Source organism: Bombus fervidus, chromosome 6 (genome assembly GCF_041682495.2).
Source record: "Bombus fervidus isolate BK054 chromosome 6, iyBomFerv1, whole genome shotgun sequence".
Taxonomy (NCBI): domain Eukaryota; kingdom Metazoa; phylum Arthropoda; class Insecta; order Hymenoptera; family Apidae; genus Bombus; species Bombus fervidus.
This window is the reverse complement of record NC_091522.1, coordinates 12,623,758-12,639,653: the sequence shown is the minus strand read 5'-3', so window position 1 is coordinate 12,639,653 and position 15,896 is coordinate 12,623,758. Positions and strand designations below refer to the sequence as shown.

The 15,896-nt window shown below is 42.2% G+C and overlaps 2 protein-coding genes across 3 annotated transcripts in view; one reads left to right on the top strand and one right to left on the bottom strand.

The window, feature by feature from the left end:
- The first annotated feature begins 752 nt into the window (after nt 1–752).
- LOC139988570 (armadillo repeat-containing protein 6 homolog) lies at nt 753–3,086 on the top strand. The gene is made up of 5 exons (XM_072006162.1): nt 753–1,018; nt 1,481–1,809; nt 1,886–2,181; nt 2,261–2,526; nt 2,622–3,086. Exons 1-5 carry the CDS (start codon nt 902–904, stop codon nt 2,985–2,987), a joined length of 1,374 nt encoding a protein of 457 aa, XP_071862263.1. The 5' UTR covers nt 753–901; the 3' UTR covers nt 2,988–3,086.
- A 2,002-nt stretch (nt 3,087–5,088) lies between these two features.
- LOC139988568 (thrombospondin type-1 domain-containing protein 4) overlaps nt 5,089–15,896 on the bottom strand; it is a 39,838-nt gene continuing 29,030 nt past the window's right edge. For both annotated transcript variants that reach the window (XM_072006154.1, XM_072006155.1), the window contains exons 4-19: nt 14,491–14,642; nt 13,399–13,501; nt 11,761–11,863; nt 11,190–11,362; nt 10,593–10,797; nt 10,324–10,490; nt 10,048–10,141; nt 9,871–9,943; nt 9,547–9,755; nt 8,656–8,788; nt 8,313–8,562; nt 7,951–8,127; nt 7,709–7,873; nt 7,401–7,577; nt 7,114–7,279; nt 5,089–7,031 (exon numbers count right to left, since the gene is read on the bottom strand). In XM_072006154.1, coding sequence (XP_071862255.1) covers nt 6,913–7,031; nt 7,114–7,279; nt 7,401–7,577; nt 7,709–7,873; nt 7,951–8,127; nt 8,313–8,562; nt 8,656–8,788; nt 9,547–9,755; nt 9,871–9,943; nt 10,048–10,141; nt 10,324–10,490; nt 10,593–10,797; nt 11,190–11,362; nt 11,761–11,863; nt 13,399–13,501; nt 14,491–14,642 — 2,466 coding nt within the window. In that variant the 3' untranslated portion in view covers nt 5,089–6,912. The remainder of the gene's footprint in view (nt 7,032–7,113; nt 7,280–7,400; nt 7,578–7,708; nt 7,874–7,950; nt 8,128–8,312; nt 8,563–8,655; nt 8,789–9,546; nt 9,756–9,870; nt 9,944–10,047; nt 10,142–10,323; nt 10,491–10,592; nt 10,798–11,189; nt 11,363–11,760; nt 11,864–13,398; nt 13,502–14,490; nt 14,643–15,896) is intronic.

Genomic DNA, 15,896 nt, shown 5'->3' with positions numbered 1-15,896 from the left:
TAAATCGACGAGAAAACTTGGAAGGATCAAATAATAAGTGACAAAGAATTGTTTCCCTCGATCGCAACACGTACGAACACGGTTAGGCCAGGCTAAGCAGCTGAGGGCGCTGCAATCAATCATTGCTTACGTTTTGCCAGGATGAGAAACCCACTGGTTGAAATTTATTTTCAATTCTCTTTACCTCCGTTACGTCGATCATTTAAATATGTTTTGGTAACAAACAGAAATAATTTTATTTCAGTTAAAAGTGAGCAGGTTTCAAATGAATATATACATACATATACATATATATAATTTCACAGTATTGAAAGCTTGCGCCAAAAGTATTAAACTAACACACAATCATATCTATGATGTATTAAGCTAGATACGCACTCATTTTATTTGCTCCCATTTTTATATATGTATATTTTTTATATTGTCTAGTATGTTGGTGAACCTATCGTTTACATTCGAAGATCATTTCTTCAATTAATGGTAATCAAAGATATAATAAATGAATTAATATTGATTTTATGTGAATTATTGAATAAAATTATTGTTAGCCGCTTTCACGTTTCTTTCATTAAGATAATATCGAAACAGATTATTGTAAAACACGCAGTTTTATAATGTAAATAGAATAAATATAGTTTACTCTATTTTAACGAAGCTAAAATATTTTAATTTATTTTAATAAAGCAAAAGTAATATCTTAGGGTCCCTAGATTTACCCCCACCATTCTGCGATCCGATCGTGATAGGTGTATTATTCAGTATAACAGATTACAGAACACAATCAGATTAACATTTGTCTTTTTGCTCTTATGTGGATAAGGATAACACATATCGTACTCTCGCAAGACAGCATTCATTTCCTAATATAGAGATTCAAGACACGGTGAACAAAGGTATAGCAATGGTTCGCGTAATTACTCAGGAAACTTATGATGAAGTTGTTAACGAAAATATGGAGCAATTTTCGATGACTCCCAAAGAAGCTATAGAAGACGCGGTAAAGCAATTCGAAGCTCAGGTATTCAAATTTGTTTATTTCTGGTTTTTATAACTTAGAGATTTGTGAAAAGCGTTAGTTCATTTGTTATAAAGTCTACCGCAAATTGTACAGTGTATCATTCAGAAGAATAATTAAAATTTTAATGTTATTTAATACGTAGAAGTTCTTGAAATTGTATTTTAAGCTTAAACAAATAGTGCATCTATACTGTTATGTTAGAGGCATATTTTCCATTGAGTTAATTGTGTTTCATAGGTAGTGATTGTACAATAATAAGAAGAAACTTATATTATTTTTATATTGTTTGGAATTAATTAATGTCTTTTCATACTAATAGCTAACTACCATATAAGTGTCAATTTTTATTACACTGAATTGATTGTACATTTCAGAGTATGATGTGCAAGAATACTAGAATTCAAATAATCTAGCACATGTTACATAAGTACGTGGTTGTTTTTATCACCTCTATTTTTGCAGGGTGTAGACTTGAGCAACATCATTAAAGATTTAATTCTCAGTGATAGCAATTTAATCGTATCTTCTTTAAATCAAATTAATAATGCTATAGAGGATCAGAATTATGAAAATGTTCATCTTACATTAGACAAATTGAGAAATGAATTAGACAAAGGTATTGCACGTAGAGTATATGCTGGAGAGAAGGGGGCATATAATACTTTAATACAATTAATGAAAGCCTGTCTTAGTAATGCTACTATCATAAAATCGGCATTGAAAGCTATTGCTTCATTAATGAATGGTAATCCAGACTTGTTGAATGACGAGGGAATAGCCTTGCAAATACAGTAAGAAGTTATTATTAGTTATGATCAGATACAATAGTTCTTCATCTATACATTATTCTATTGTTCCACTTGTTAGGATTTTAGATAGTTCTCCAGATATTTTAACATTACAATTACTTTTACGGTGGATAAGAGAATGTTGTATAAAACATGAGCTTAATAGACAAGGTATTTTTAATGCGGATATCTGTAACAAGCTTAAAAAAGTATTGATTCGTGACGATACGTCTGGACCTGAGTTAAGAGATGCTTGTGCTGTAATTAGAGCCTTGGTGTTAGATGATGATATTAGACACGAATATGGAAATGCTCATGAGCACGCAAGTGTTATCGCGAGAGGTGCCCTCAATGTCCTTACTGGGTTGTTACCAAGTAACTAGCATTTAATCGTTTCTGTGTTTAGAAATAACTGTGTATATAAAGTTTTAACATTGTATTTTATTATATATAGAATATAATAAAGATAAAGGGGTCGTGGGTGACTTGATGATAACTTTAGCGGCGCTAATGGTGCGGAACGAATTTTGTCAGGAAGTAGAAGATGCAGGAGGGCTAAAGTTTGTCATAGATGTTATGATCGATTATCCAGATTCGGAGAAATTAAATTGGCAAGCCTTAAAATTGTTGAAAGCTCTATCTGGAAATGACGATGTAAAGTCTCATATTATAACATCAGGCTGTGGCCCTTTGATTGTCTCTGCCATAAGTAGAATGAGAGTAAGTTTGCCTTTTTCTGACGTTGCTTTTAATGAAACAAGTTGTCCAGTAATTAGTTTAGATCGTTGTATTGAAACGTTGATATCACATCATAGGGATGTGAGTGTGTAGTGACCGCAGGACTTGCATGCATTTCCGCATTAACACTGAGGTGTCCCTCAAACGCTGGTGTGTTTTACGATTGTGGAGCGCCGCTTGTAATCATAGACGCGATGAAAGCTTATCCTAAAAGCGTGAACCTGTTGAACCAAGCTGCTTGGGCTATACGCAATATGTCTGTACGAAATAAGGAAGAATGTTCAGAATTTATTACTCATGGTATAGAGGACGTCTTGAAAAGCGCCCTTAAGCTACACGGTTCTAAGATCGAAAGTGACGTGAAGGCGGCTTTGAGGGACCTGGGACTGAAAGTAGAATTGAAAGAACCATGGACCGGTAAAGGTGTATCCATGAACAATTAATCATTGTCATTGCGTCCATATGTGACTTAAAAATGTTTCAAACATTTTTTACATTTTGCTTGAATAAATGTCAAATATATATCAGAATTTAACAGCCGATATTAATATTTTCTATAGCACTCGTAATTTATATATATTGTTTTTTTAACTTCTTTTTTATCTACTAGATATATTTATATGTTGTATATTATTATAAATTTATAATAAACTTCTATCTTTAATACGATAAAAATGCGATTGATGATTCACAATTGCATATGAAAACCACTGATATAATTCTTATCGTGACAACTTGTTTGCTGATATTGTTTAAAAAAATCGGATTTTTATAGTTTTATCCTTTTTTTCTTTTTATTGAACAAACACAAATCTTGTTTGCCAACACAGGAATAATATATTTCCGAAAAATTGAGATTCGGTTAATAACAATTACGCGAAGGATGTATCTTATTTGCTAAACATTTCAGACAAACTTTTCAATTCGGTTACCAATCTGATTCAGTATTTTCGTAAAGTGTAAGCTCGATTTTAATATTTTGTCATTTCGGATTTTCAAGGTCCTTTTGAGCAACGTCAGGTGTATAATATACATGTATCCGATTATTGGGAATAATATCCGAAATTACATCCACGTTTAAACACGTAACATCCATGTATGATGTACACTGTACAACATTGAATTTTTCCGATCAGTCTATACTCTCCGTTTTTCCTTTACACATCTCTACAACAGATACAATGATAAACCATCGGGAAGAAGTTTCCATAAAATTACCCCTCCGACTGTTTTAACAATAGTGATAAATGTACTCGACGTAATAGATATTGTTCTCAATAATCTTTAGTAAAGATTTCAAACATTAAGAATTAGGGGGTTAAAATTGATGAAAACTTCTCATGTTATAGACAATGTTCTTTGAATATCATAGAATACACATTTACGATGAGGAACTGGCGCTCGGTCCGCGGCGGTTCCTTACATCGATAAACCATTGTTAATTATTCTTCGTTGTACTTCACTCCTGCAAGAGACTACGATTATATCACAGTCTTTGACGAGGTCACATTTGCTGGCGAGCTCTATTCGTCTCGAGCGAATGTGATAATACAATAAACATACCTTTATTTACTAAAAGGTGATCGAAAGTAGACGCAAAATATCGTGAGATCGAAAATGAATCACAGCTTAGATTTCTACGTTTACTTTCATAGATCCAAGTGTACTTTTGGTTAAAGCAATCGCGTAAGAAAATATATATATGTATATATTTGACAAATCTACTAGAAGGAAATATAAAAACAGCCTTTCGAAAATGAATTTTAACTACGCTGCTATCCTATCAATCCAACGATCCTTCGATAGCTAGAATCGGTTTCGATTTGTGCAAGTGATCGTTTCTAAGTGTAGAGACAAACGTAATGCTCGTGTGAGTACGTTACATGGTGAAATGTATACACCGCTTGTATCTCTACGAAACGCATGCCCACATCGTAAGGTACTTGAAACTTCTTTTTTCTTTTTTTTCTTTTTTTTTTTCAATGTTGCTCGACTACTCCTTTTCTATTCCTATCCTTGCAACACAAGTCAGCACTTGCTGGCCATTTAAATAACATACCGTAGGTAGGGGGATGCCCTTCGCCGAGACACGTACATTTACCATTCATGGTGCGCGTCACAGCCATAAATATTAATACTCAAATAGTAAACGGGATACGGTACAGTTATAGGTATACAGATCTACTGTAAGAGCTGACGTTCGGTTGAGCAACTTTTCTCCAATCTGACACGAAAGTCATTACTAACCGTGTAATTAGATGCGTTTTGTTGAATCGGTAATAAGTCTGTAATTAGAACTTGCGGAACTGTTTCGTACACGCATGCAGTACACGTATTTCGGATCGGTTGCTACAATGTGCGTATAACAAACGAAGACTAGCAAATGAACAAAAAGAAAAAAAAAAAGAAAAAAGGAAATCGAAAGTAAAATGGAAAGGAACCGAACGAACGAGAAGAATAGAAAATTCTACCTCGTCTAAAATAATTCGGGTAATCGACACTTACCTGTGAATCAGCCTGTGTCGGTGTAAAGTAAAGAAACGATACAAGGAAAAACGGAAAGTTTATTGAAACGAATTGCAACAGAAATTAGAACAGCTTCTCGAGGGACACAAAGCGGGCTCGGAGTATGGTACGGTGTTCGCAGGTTTCCTTGATGTTGAGAAGGCAAACCGGAATGCGATTTAATTGACACTGAGAATTGATTGCCCACGCAGTTTTCACGATGCTTCCGTTAATCGTTTGAAAACGTTACCTACTTAAAATTAACTCAACGTCCATATATCTTATAAAGGTGTTTGTACGCGCGATTAATTCATCGATTAATAATAACCTCTCGCGACTTCTACCAGGGACGACGAAAATTAAATTCGATTCTACGTATACAGTATACCAGTGACTTTATACTTTCTACACAGAGACAAGCGTATATTTGATTCAATACCATTGCTATAGTTAATATCCTACGACTATGCTCGCATATTAAGAACAGGCGAATCAGTTGACATCGACCACATAGAACGACGAATACACGAACGTGTTGATACTTTTTCGTGGTTAGCCCGAGGTGAAATATTTTCCTAGAGATCGAACGCGTTTCTCGAACTCGTTCCTCGAGGCAGGAACGTTAACGAGGGGAAAGGATGTCGACGTGCTTCCGGTTCGGAGTTGCCGTGCTGTCCTTGTCGCGGATGAATTTGTTAATAAGTCGGGTTCGTAAATCAAAATCGCCAGATTCATTCGACTCGATATGTTAATTAAATGCTCGGATAACAGAAATTACCCGCGGCCTGCATCCATCGTGGTACGAATAGTCTATACGGGCACATAAATAAAGTTTTGCAACTAATACAGCCTACCTATCGAAGTACATCGAGAGCACATGCAGTCGTATCGATCGACACGTTTTGCTTCTTCTTTTCGCGGAGACACCGCAGGCAGCTCGTGTACTCGCTCGGAGCTCGTTTCGTTTCGCGTGTCCACGCACGCTTGTCCAGGCACAAGCTCGCAGGTTTACCTAAATGGATACATGGGCGTACAGGTTTTACGTCGAACGCGCATGCAAATGGGACCGCAACTCATCCAGGGGCGTAACAATGATAATCCCTCGTTCCTTGCCGACGATCGAGCGTATTTATCGGTCCCTACTAAATCTACGGTATCGCAGGATTTCGGAAAAATTCGATAGCAACTTCCCCCGTCCGTAGCCTTTATCGATACTCACATGCTTTTGCTTTAAAAACGTATGCTTCGCTCTCGTTCTAAACGCACGACTCGAGATTTCCAAGTCGAATTATCGGTGTCATCGGTCTTGGTCGAACACGGCGGAATTGGAGTGCGGGGCCAAGATCGATGCATTGACAAAATTACGCCCCTGCAGCTGGCTGTTCACGCGGTCACACTGAGAGATATCTACACACGCAACACACGTGCATACATGCCGTACGATACGAGTTTCTGGTGCACAGACGCATCATGCTGTCTGGCGTTCCATTTACAAACGCCCTCGGCACTCGTTTATTCTCGAACGACTAGTTGATTCTTCTGTACTAGCGAATTTTCACCTATTTTCTGCATTTTCACGGGCAATTAAATAATCGTTCTTCCGCAACGTGCCGCGTCGCAATAAGATAACAATAGGAATAAAGTTACGCGGGGTTAGCTTGTTATCGCGTTAAATAAAATTATACATGTTATAGGGTCGTTCCTTTGTCACAGTCTTATTGGTCGCTAAAATCCCCCGTTCAAGTTTCCCCGTTTACATTTAGCTAAGGGAGGAAAGCAACGAGTTTAATCGAACACAAAACGGCCGCGACCATGGTGGGGTGGACCTGCCTGAAACGGTGGCTTGTTCTCGCCGCCGAACGACTATTCACGACACCGACAGCATAAATACTTGTAGTACTTGATGCGGCACAGACCGTTCTTCATGACCAACGCGCAATTTGGATGTTTGTCGACGCACTCCGACGACGCCTCGTAAGCTTCTGAAATTGTCAACAATTTATGGACTCGTTAACACACGTTGCCATACGAACCGAATGAAATACGAAGGACCAAAAAGCTTACTTTTCGGTGGTTTGCTCGAGGACGGAGGATCCTTTTTACACGGATCCAAACTGCACTGCTGGTGGCCGCTAGGTTTCGCAACATCCTCGCAATTCGAGTTGCTGACACCCTCGAGAATACAACGAACCAGTCTGGTTTGCACTCCGGTGCCGCATGTCACCGAGCACTGAAAAACCGTGTTGGTATTTATATCCATATTTATATGGGTATTTATATCGCAAAGTCAAAAAGTCACGGTGGTCGAGCGATCGTAAATCTACGCGCCCGACTCGACTCTGGCGATTTACCTTCGACCAGTTCGAGGTGAACCATGTCGGTGTACACGCGCTCGCTCTGCATACTTGCTCGTTTGCTGGCCTCGAACCGTTGCAATTGCTCGCCGGCGACACGACTAATTCTTTGTTCGTCCTTGCGACGCAAAGAACTTCTCGATACTGGACACCCACTCCGCAAGACACGGAACACTGAAACCATATTTGTCGATGCATGTTCAATCGAGACGATAGCACCCGATAAGGTGGCGTCGTTTTGTCATCACCAAAGATCCGACCACGAGCCACGAGAGTTACTCTGCGTTTGGTTATCTGTTACTAACGAATGACCATGGACCGGTGAACCATTTCGCGCTATCGCAGTTCGATTCTCTTCCGAAACATTGTCTCTCCGTTTCCGGCCTCTCTTTGGGATTGCAGAACAGCTCGCTACCATCGGCACAGGCCACTTGCCTCGTTTCCACTCCGCTACCACATTCTGCCGAGCACTGAATCAAAGATAAAGAGTCGTGTTCGGTGAATATTCCGTGTCTTACAATCCTTCCTTTTCGATTATCGATTTTACCTTGGACGACCATTCCGAGTAGAGCCAAGGAGCACTATGCTCGATCCCGGTGCGCATACAAGGCGCGGATTCGCAGATTTTCTGAGAGTCGGGTTTGTTGAACGCGGAACAGGCATCCCCCGACGTGATGCATGTCACCGTTCTGTTACGAATTCCCGTTCCACAAGTTGTCGAGCACTGAAATCGTAAAAGCCCGCTGAAACCGTGTCAGCCGTTCGAGTACAAAATGCATTTCGCTTAACCGTTGCATTAGCCGGGCCTCGGACCACTTTTCTAAGCGAAAGGAAGCGGCAAAGCTACTTTACAAGGAGCGCTCTATCTGTATCGAAGAGAAAAAAATCAAGAAAAAAGGAACGACATACTGGGCCCCAGGCGCCGACGTCCCATCTGGGTGTGTCGTGCTGAGAGTGCATGTGCCTCAATTCCGGACCGTTCGTGCAAGCCGGTTTCGTACAGGTTTCCACGCTTCTAAGGTCAGGCGGTTGTACGCACGCACCGGCTGCCACTCGCATCGTCAAATTCGCATTTAGTTCCTGTACGCACTCCAATTTCCGACTCCTTGTCCCGATGCCGCAGCTGACCGAGCATTCGCCCCACGGCTCGGCCCTCCACCTGCAACCACGTACAATTTGTTTGCGAATTTAATGCGCGAGATCGTTTTGCGAGCCAATTTTGGAGGCGAATTACCATAAGAAAGCGAATTACCTAGGCGGACAGGGGTTGTCGTTGCAACGCAACGGGGGCGGTTGTTGCGGTTTTTCCACGCTACGACAACGCTTGTCGTTCACGATCATCTGCCTGTTCTCGCGGAAGCACTTGAAGATCGCCGTCTGAACGCCTAGAAACGGAAGTGACAATTTAACGCTATCTTCGTTTCTTTTTACGATTTTCCTTCGAACATAATTCTTCCGGTCGTGTGATCTTCGCCGAGATCGCAACTTGCTCGAAAGCATCGAAGGGTCGGCGCGGTATTCGAGGCCAGTTATCGTCGTTGTCGAGAATGGAAATTAAGAAAGAGTCCGTGACAGCTGTCTCGACGTTATCTCGGACTCGCCCGTATGAGCCGTCAGTCTAAATGAAAAAAATCTCGGTGGTCCTGGCTTCGCGATGCGGCATCGGACACAGTCGCGTGTAAACGTTCCGACGTCAAAGAGAGAGAGAACGGAGAGCCGACCGCTGGAAAATAATAACGCGAACGTTGGTCACGGATGTGGGGCTTCCTGCTAATAAATTTCATGAATTGGATGGCACTTCCGCGATGGCGATGAGCGAATCGAGCGTTGTAATCTCACGGCCCTCCGAACTCCGGCGATAATACCGAAACGAACGAGTCTCGGCCGACTTCCCACGCGCGTCTCGATTAGTCGAGCTGCTTGTTCGTTCCTAAAGCTCGTTTTAATTGTCTACGCGCTTTTTTTCCTAATTGCCCGTTTAATTACCGTGTCCGAAAAATCGAGCTCGTGACCCCGTCATCAGTTGAAACATTGATAAAGATTAGAATCGTGTGGGAAGCGTTGGAACTTCGATTACGTGCAACATCTTCTTTCGTTATTCGTCTTACGAAATAAACGACGAAGAAATTGAGAAATCTCATACCTCCTCCGCATTCCTTGGAGCAAGGAGTCACTCCGAACATCTTCCAAGAGAATCGCAGACGTTTCTTCTTTTTGTTCTTCGATTTTGGCTGATCCCCGGCCATCACCGTGGTAGGCGAATGCCTCATCTCTTCCTTCCGTCCTTTCTCGCGAGCCCGTGCTCGATCTTGATTATGACTCGTCGGTGATAAATCTGCTTTTTGATTGGATCTGAAAAGGCGAAAGTGCTGTCTACCTTGACGTACGAATCGTTTCGTTCAACTAAATCGAATAATCGATCGTGATAAAACAAATTTAACAGGTGTAAATATTTGCGAATATTTACATTCTAGAGACCGGAAAGGTTGGCCGGATGCGAGCATCCGAATCGGGGATTTCGTTGCCGCGATCGACGGATCCTGCGAAAAGGGCAAGATACCAAATCATTCAAAGAGCATTCTGTGTTTCGCCCAAAGTCAGTTACATAAAGGTATCGTCCTGAAAACCTTCCTCGATGAATTACCTATCGGAAAGAACGGCGGTGCTATCACTGGCTTTCCATTGAACGGCATCATGTATTTGTAAAGCACTCCAGGGTTCATTTCCTGCGCCAGAATCTGGAGAAGCGATTTAAAAGTACAATACTCGCGACATCGACGTATGACATCGCGGTTAAAGTACAATATCAAGTCGAGAAACGGTCCTCGATGGAAAAGAAAAAAAAGAAAAAAAAAGAAATAGATGGTCGATCCAATAAATTCGAACGAGTGAGATATCAGAGACTTCTTTATGGGCGTACCTCTAAATGCAAAGAATCGTTCAGTGGCCCGGTCGCCAAGATACACTCCATGCGGTTTTTGTCACCCCTCTGGTATGTTAATGTCGTGCCAGCCGCTTTATAAGTGCCGCTTGGACTGTAAGCCAAGGGTCCGTTCAGGATGTAACTACCGTTGCTGTCTTTCAACGCTAACACATCGGATTATTCGTTAACAAAGCATGGAGGGAAAGAGGCATTGCTTTCGTAGCCCTAAATAAACGCGGTTTCGAGCGTGTTTTTTCATGAAATACCTAAGAAGTTACTACTGAAACGTAGTTCCGAGATGTTGAGAGACATGGCGCCTTTCGGGATGGAGGTTACGGGTTGATGACCCCTCGGCAGGATTGGTTCCATAAAAATACCCTCGTACAGTCTACAACCTTTACCCTGACCACCGCAGACACCACAAGCGTCCATCGTAACGCCGGAACCTACCACACCGTCGCAACCCACGGGCTGTGAAAAAAAAAAAGAGTAAAAATATACAAGCACTTCAAAATGGACTTGTGTTTTATACCGTGAGCGTTACACGACGTTTCAACGATAACAGAAGGGATTAATGGGCTGAAACAATTCGAAAATTAGCGTGAAACGATATACCATCGAACAACGGGAAGCAACACAACGCGAAACAACGTCGAACAGAAGAGAGGGAGAGAAAAAACTAGCGGAACGAACAAAGGGGACACGGTTAAGTAGTCGCGTCGCGATCAAATCGGGTGTAATTAAAAAAATGCAAAGGGAAAGAAAAAAACGTCGCGCGTCGATTTGGCCGATCGCATCGACGAGGAACCACGATTAATTTCCCGTCGTGACGCGGAGGAATACTTTGGTTTGACTCATCGTACCTTGCATTGTCCGGCGACACACAGCCATCGGTCTGTGCGTTCCATAGAAATTCCGGCATTATGTCCACGAAGATTCGGAGCGTCGCAGGGTGCGCCGTCCATTACTGCCGGTTCAAGCGTTGCATAAAAACGCTCGCCAACGGCGCGGCAATTGAGCGCGCAAGAATTCGGTACTGGTCAACAGTAATAACAGTTTAAAAAAAAAAGAGACACTGGATCCTTTTGAGGGAACGACTCGTGAAACGTTCAATTACGCGAGAAAAATTTATAACGGATGAGTAGTTAAAGAAAAAAATTGAAATTACACGGAGCAATTTTTATAATGTTATTTCTACGTTAGTCATCATTTTCTTGTTTTAACTCTGCCGCAGATTCGAAAAGAATTTAAAGTAAGTTATCTCGATGATTTTATTTCGGTCATCCCGTACAAGAAATGCCAAACGCTGTACAAAGCTGACTTGAAACAGGTACACGTTCGAAGCGTACCAAGGTAAATACGATACAACGTCGTGCTTTAACACTAAATTGTCAACAAAATAGCAAGACGAAGCTTGCAGCGACTTTAGCTTACCGTCCAAGAATGGAACCCAATCGTAGCTCTCGCCCTTGTAGTTTCTTCCGTTGTACTTGGCACATTGTTCGGCCCGCAAATCCTCCGGGAAGTTCGGGCATTTCTGTTGCGAGCAACGGCTTAATTAAACTCCAGGTAATTAACGATCGATCGTTGGGAAAGTTGTTACGCTGACACTTCGGGCGTTTGACGGCCTCCGGCTTGATCGAAATACGAGAGAATTTTTTCCAGAAGCATTTTACGATTTGACAACGAGAAAACATCGGGGAATTTTTTGCGCTACGAAACGTAACACGAGAACAGAAGCCGTCCGAATTTCTTTAAATTTCCACCGAATTCCATGCATTTATAATGGATTTCAGTGGCTTCAAAAAGGAGCCGCGCACTCGGAACGAATACACTGAAACGAGAATACCGACGCGTACGTAGAGGAGAAGCGTAACCCTGGTAATTTCCGGGTGGAAGATTAATTACCGGCCAGTAAAACCGTGAATAGTCTCGCATGTTTGTAAACCACCGTTTCCGAGGTAAATCTAGCCGAGTCGTGGCGCCGTAGCGAAAAAAGAGACAAGTGGTTAACATGCAAAGTTTTTAATTGCAATGCCGCGTTTACGCGCAGAAAATTAACTAGCATGCGTTCAGTCGGGAACAAGTCGTAAAAAAATTTGTCTGCTTCGAAACAAGATCTCTCGGAGTAAGCAATTAAAATTTACGCTCGTCACAAGGACGGATTCATTGTCGACTACGAGTATCGCGTCTAGATCAGTCGACGAGTGATCGATTCCGACGGTGAATTTTCAATTTTTGATTTAAATTCATTTTCGTTCGAGACCCCTTGAACCCCACGAACGTACATGCACGAGCAATTTCAAAGGAATTCCATTCGATCGCATATTCGAAATGACCAACGATTCGTCGATTCGAAACGCTTTGAAATCAAACCGGAAGTATTGATTTCACGAACGTTAGTCTTTATTATACACATACACATAGATATAATAGTCACAGGTATCTTTATATCCACGAAGGCCTAATTATCGCTGGCGAGTACCTGGACAGAGGCCAAAGTCGTCCATTACCAACGAGTCTTTAACTCCGCAGGTGGTGATTATTCTTATGAATTTTAAACAACACCGGTGTACTTGGCTTAGCTAGCCATATAAATTGCCATCATGGGTATCCTTAATTGGCCTCTGCGATGATTTGTTCGCGACTCGTGACGTACCGTCGAAAAGAAACCCTCCAGCGATCTTCGATATGCATCTGTTCTCTATGCCTGCCTACGACCCCATGATAGATGCACTTACATACTCGCGCTCACTGTGTAAATGCAGCTCTTCCTTGTGTTGAAACCTTCTAACGATCCTTCTAACGAGTTGTGCGCGCTCCACGCAAAATTCAAGTGGCAACGAAGATGTGCCGTTTTTTACGATCATTAGATAAAAAAGAGCACGAGTCGACGATCGTTTCTGGTTATTCGTTATTTTACTGCGAGTTCTGCTTATTAATAACCCTGCTGTTAACCGAAAAAGTTCACCACGCACGGAGTCATTGAAATACAAACGTTAATTTATCACGCGTCTAGACAGGACGCAAAGGCGTAAACATCGATTCACATTACGTGTCGCGTTGATTTACCTGCGTGTTGCACGTGTGGTAACGCTTGTATGTACCGATGCAAATGGGCCGCGAGTTGCTCGTGCCATTCTCCGAGATAATGCTCCGCTTCCTTAACAGTCGCCTGAAACAAATCGGTCGCATTACTCCTACCTATCGACCAACGATTTATCTTTGCTTTCCGTACACCATTTTCGCGATCTTTAACGCGTTTCATGTTCAACGTACTTTTCGGTTTTGAAGGCAGCAAGAGTATATACATCAAACAGTGCACGTACGTGCATCGCATTAACGTTGCCTATTTCAGTCCCGTTTTTTATCGTCACGTAAAATTTATTCCGCTTGTAGCGTATATTTTTCTTTTTTTTAACGGATGAAAAACGTTTATTACTATGTTTTTTTTTTCTTTTTTCTTATCTAAAAACGATTACGGAACTCCTAGAGGAATAAAATGCACAGACTTTAAACGTAAGACAGGGGAGAGTCAAAAAGTTTTTCCGTTTATTACCGTCGACTGACGGGGAAAAATATTTTAACGGTACAACAGGTCTCAAACTATTTTATCGCCGGTCGAGAAACTCACGGGTCCACCGATAAATTCTGCGCAAAGTCACGTACCCGCGCAGGTAGCGTTACAGAGGTGTAAATGTCAGCGACGATAACACGTTTCGGGGCCGCTGGCGCGACTCGTCGGCATGCCAGCGTGTAATCTTCCTCTGCTACCGATCTGCAATTTGCTCGACACTCGGTACTCTTCGCTCGTATACTCCAAGTGCTACGAACGTGTCAAGCTTCGGAGTATCGAGCTCACAGAGACCGATCGATTCAGGGCCAGAGAGATCTCGCGGAAGGAAACGGCAACGTCTATGATTCTCGTATGGCTAGGATTAGGTGTTTCTTGGACCGTTTCGCGAAGTCATGGAACAGTTGCTCACGATCTTGGGTCGCGCGAAACGTTAACGGTATCGCGAAACCTGTGATTATCGTCGAAGCTGATACTAAAGCGCACGATTCCCTGTTTTGCGATCGATTATTTAGCCACGTTCCATACGTTGCGTTCGTACGGAAAGCGCAGCAACTTCGATGTCGCTTAAGAAAATATATTTTACTTACTGATATGGCACGCATTCGCGAGACTGCGACTGAATACCCGTGCCACAGGTCCGTGAACACTCGCTCCAAGCACTCCACGGTCCCCAGGTTCCTCTTATACGATTATCTCGGCCAAGATTGAATTGAGTCTTCTCCCGTAGCATGTGATAAACCTGGAAAAGATTTCAACGCGTTTGTCACCGTTGTGTCGCTCGACTGGTCGATGCCTCGTCGATTTTCAATCGCGACGATTCACGGCTGGCATCGAATTACTCGTCAAAGCTTTGACGCAGACCCTCATTATGCAGCGCAGTCATTATTCATCGTCTCGTGTGCGAGGAATTTGAGACGTTATGTAATCACGCGCGGGCCGCGATATAATTAATTTTATTAGAAGCACCTTCGGATTAATCGATCAAAGGGTGGCGAACAAAATTGCCTGATAATCAAACGGCAGGTCCTCGCGTTGTAATCCAGCCGCGTTAATTACAACGGAGCGGAAGGAGGAGGGAGAGGCAGTAACGACGAGATCCGAACTGTTTGTTCAATAATTAATATCGGTACTTCCACGATTGAGATCAGCCGGGAGGTCGTAATTAATTGAAAGACGGATTGTGGCGCCCGTCAATATTGGTACGCAGATGTAAAATCCGTTCGTGCTCGTAACCGAGCTATCGCGGAATAAGTCATTCGTTGTTCACTGAAAACCGCCATTACACGAAAAGATCCGCTATGGAAATTGGACTAAAGGAAAATTAGAACGTTTCTTCGGTCGATACGTCTCGGCCTCTAATTGCGTTGAAATTTCGAAATTAGCTTTCTAAGGTTAACGACGCACCATTTGGCGCTAAAGAATGCCAATTTAATGGCATCTCTAATAACGCGTTGTGAATTGTTGGCGAGCCGCGATTGGTTTCAGCGCGAGCTCCGTCTCGATTCAAAATTCGAGCAGCTTTCAAAAAGTCGTTAACCCGTTAAAACGAAGTAATACTTGCTTGATGACCGACATTAACTCCGGCACGTTAATCGCGCCGCGCATGAACTTGCTTCGTACACATGCGCAGGAATATGCGTATATATGGAGAGAAGGAAACGCGAAAATACTCGACAAAGGGGTAACAGGGGGGAGGACTGGAACGGTCGGCATCGCACAACGGCCTGAATAATGGAGCCGCGTTTCAAGAGTCTTTCCACGATGAACGATCTTAATCTCATTGTCCCGGGAGCTTTCAAAGGGATCCTTACGGGCGTAACGAACGTCTTTACGACGGATAAGAAGCTCGTATTACGGCAATGTTTCATAAGAATAGAATTATAGATAGACGGCTATGGCCTCTTTAAAAATTCGCCGAAATTTTCAGAATTATTTGGAACAGATTGCTATCCCGAAGAAAGTCTCTCGACTCCGTTCGCGAAACGAATATCGA

What these genes read in the sequence shown, in the direction of transcription:
- LOC139988570 (XM_072006162.1), top strand. Translation starts at nt 902, where the DNA reads ATGGTTCGCGTAATTACTCAGGAAACTTATGATGAAGTTGTTAACGAA. An exon ending in TAAAGCAATTCGAAGCTCAG is followed by an intron (nt 1,019 to 1,480) that starts GTATTCAAATTT and finishes CTATTTTTGCAG; the next exon opens with GGTGTAGACTTGAGCAACAT. An exon ending in GGAATAGCCTTGCAAATACA is followed by an intron (nt 1,810 to 1,885) that starts GTAAGAAGTTAT and finishes TCCACTTGTTAG; the next exon opens with GATTTTAGATAGTTCTCCAG.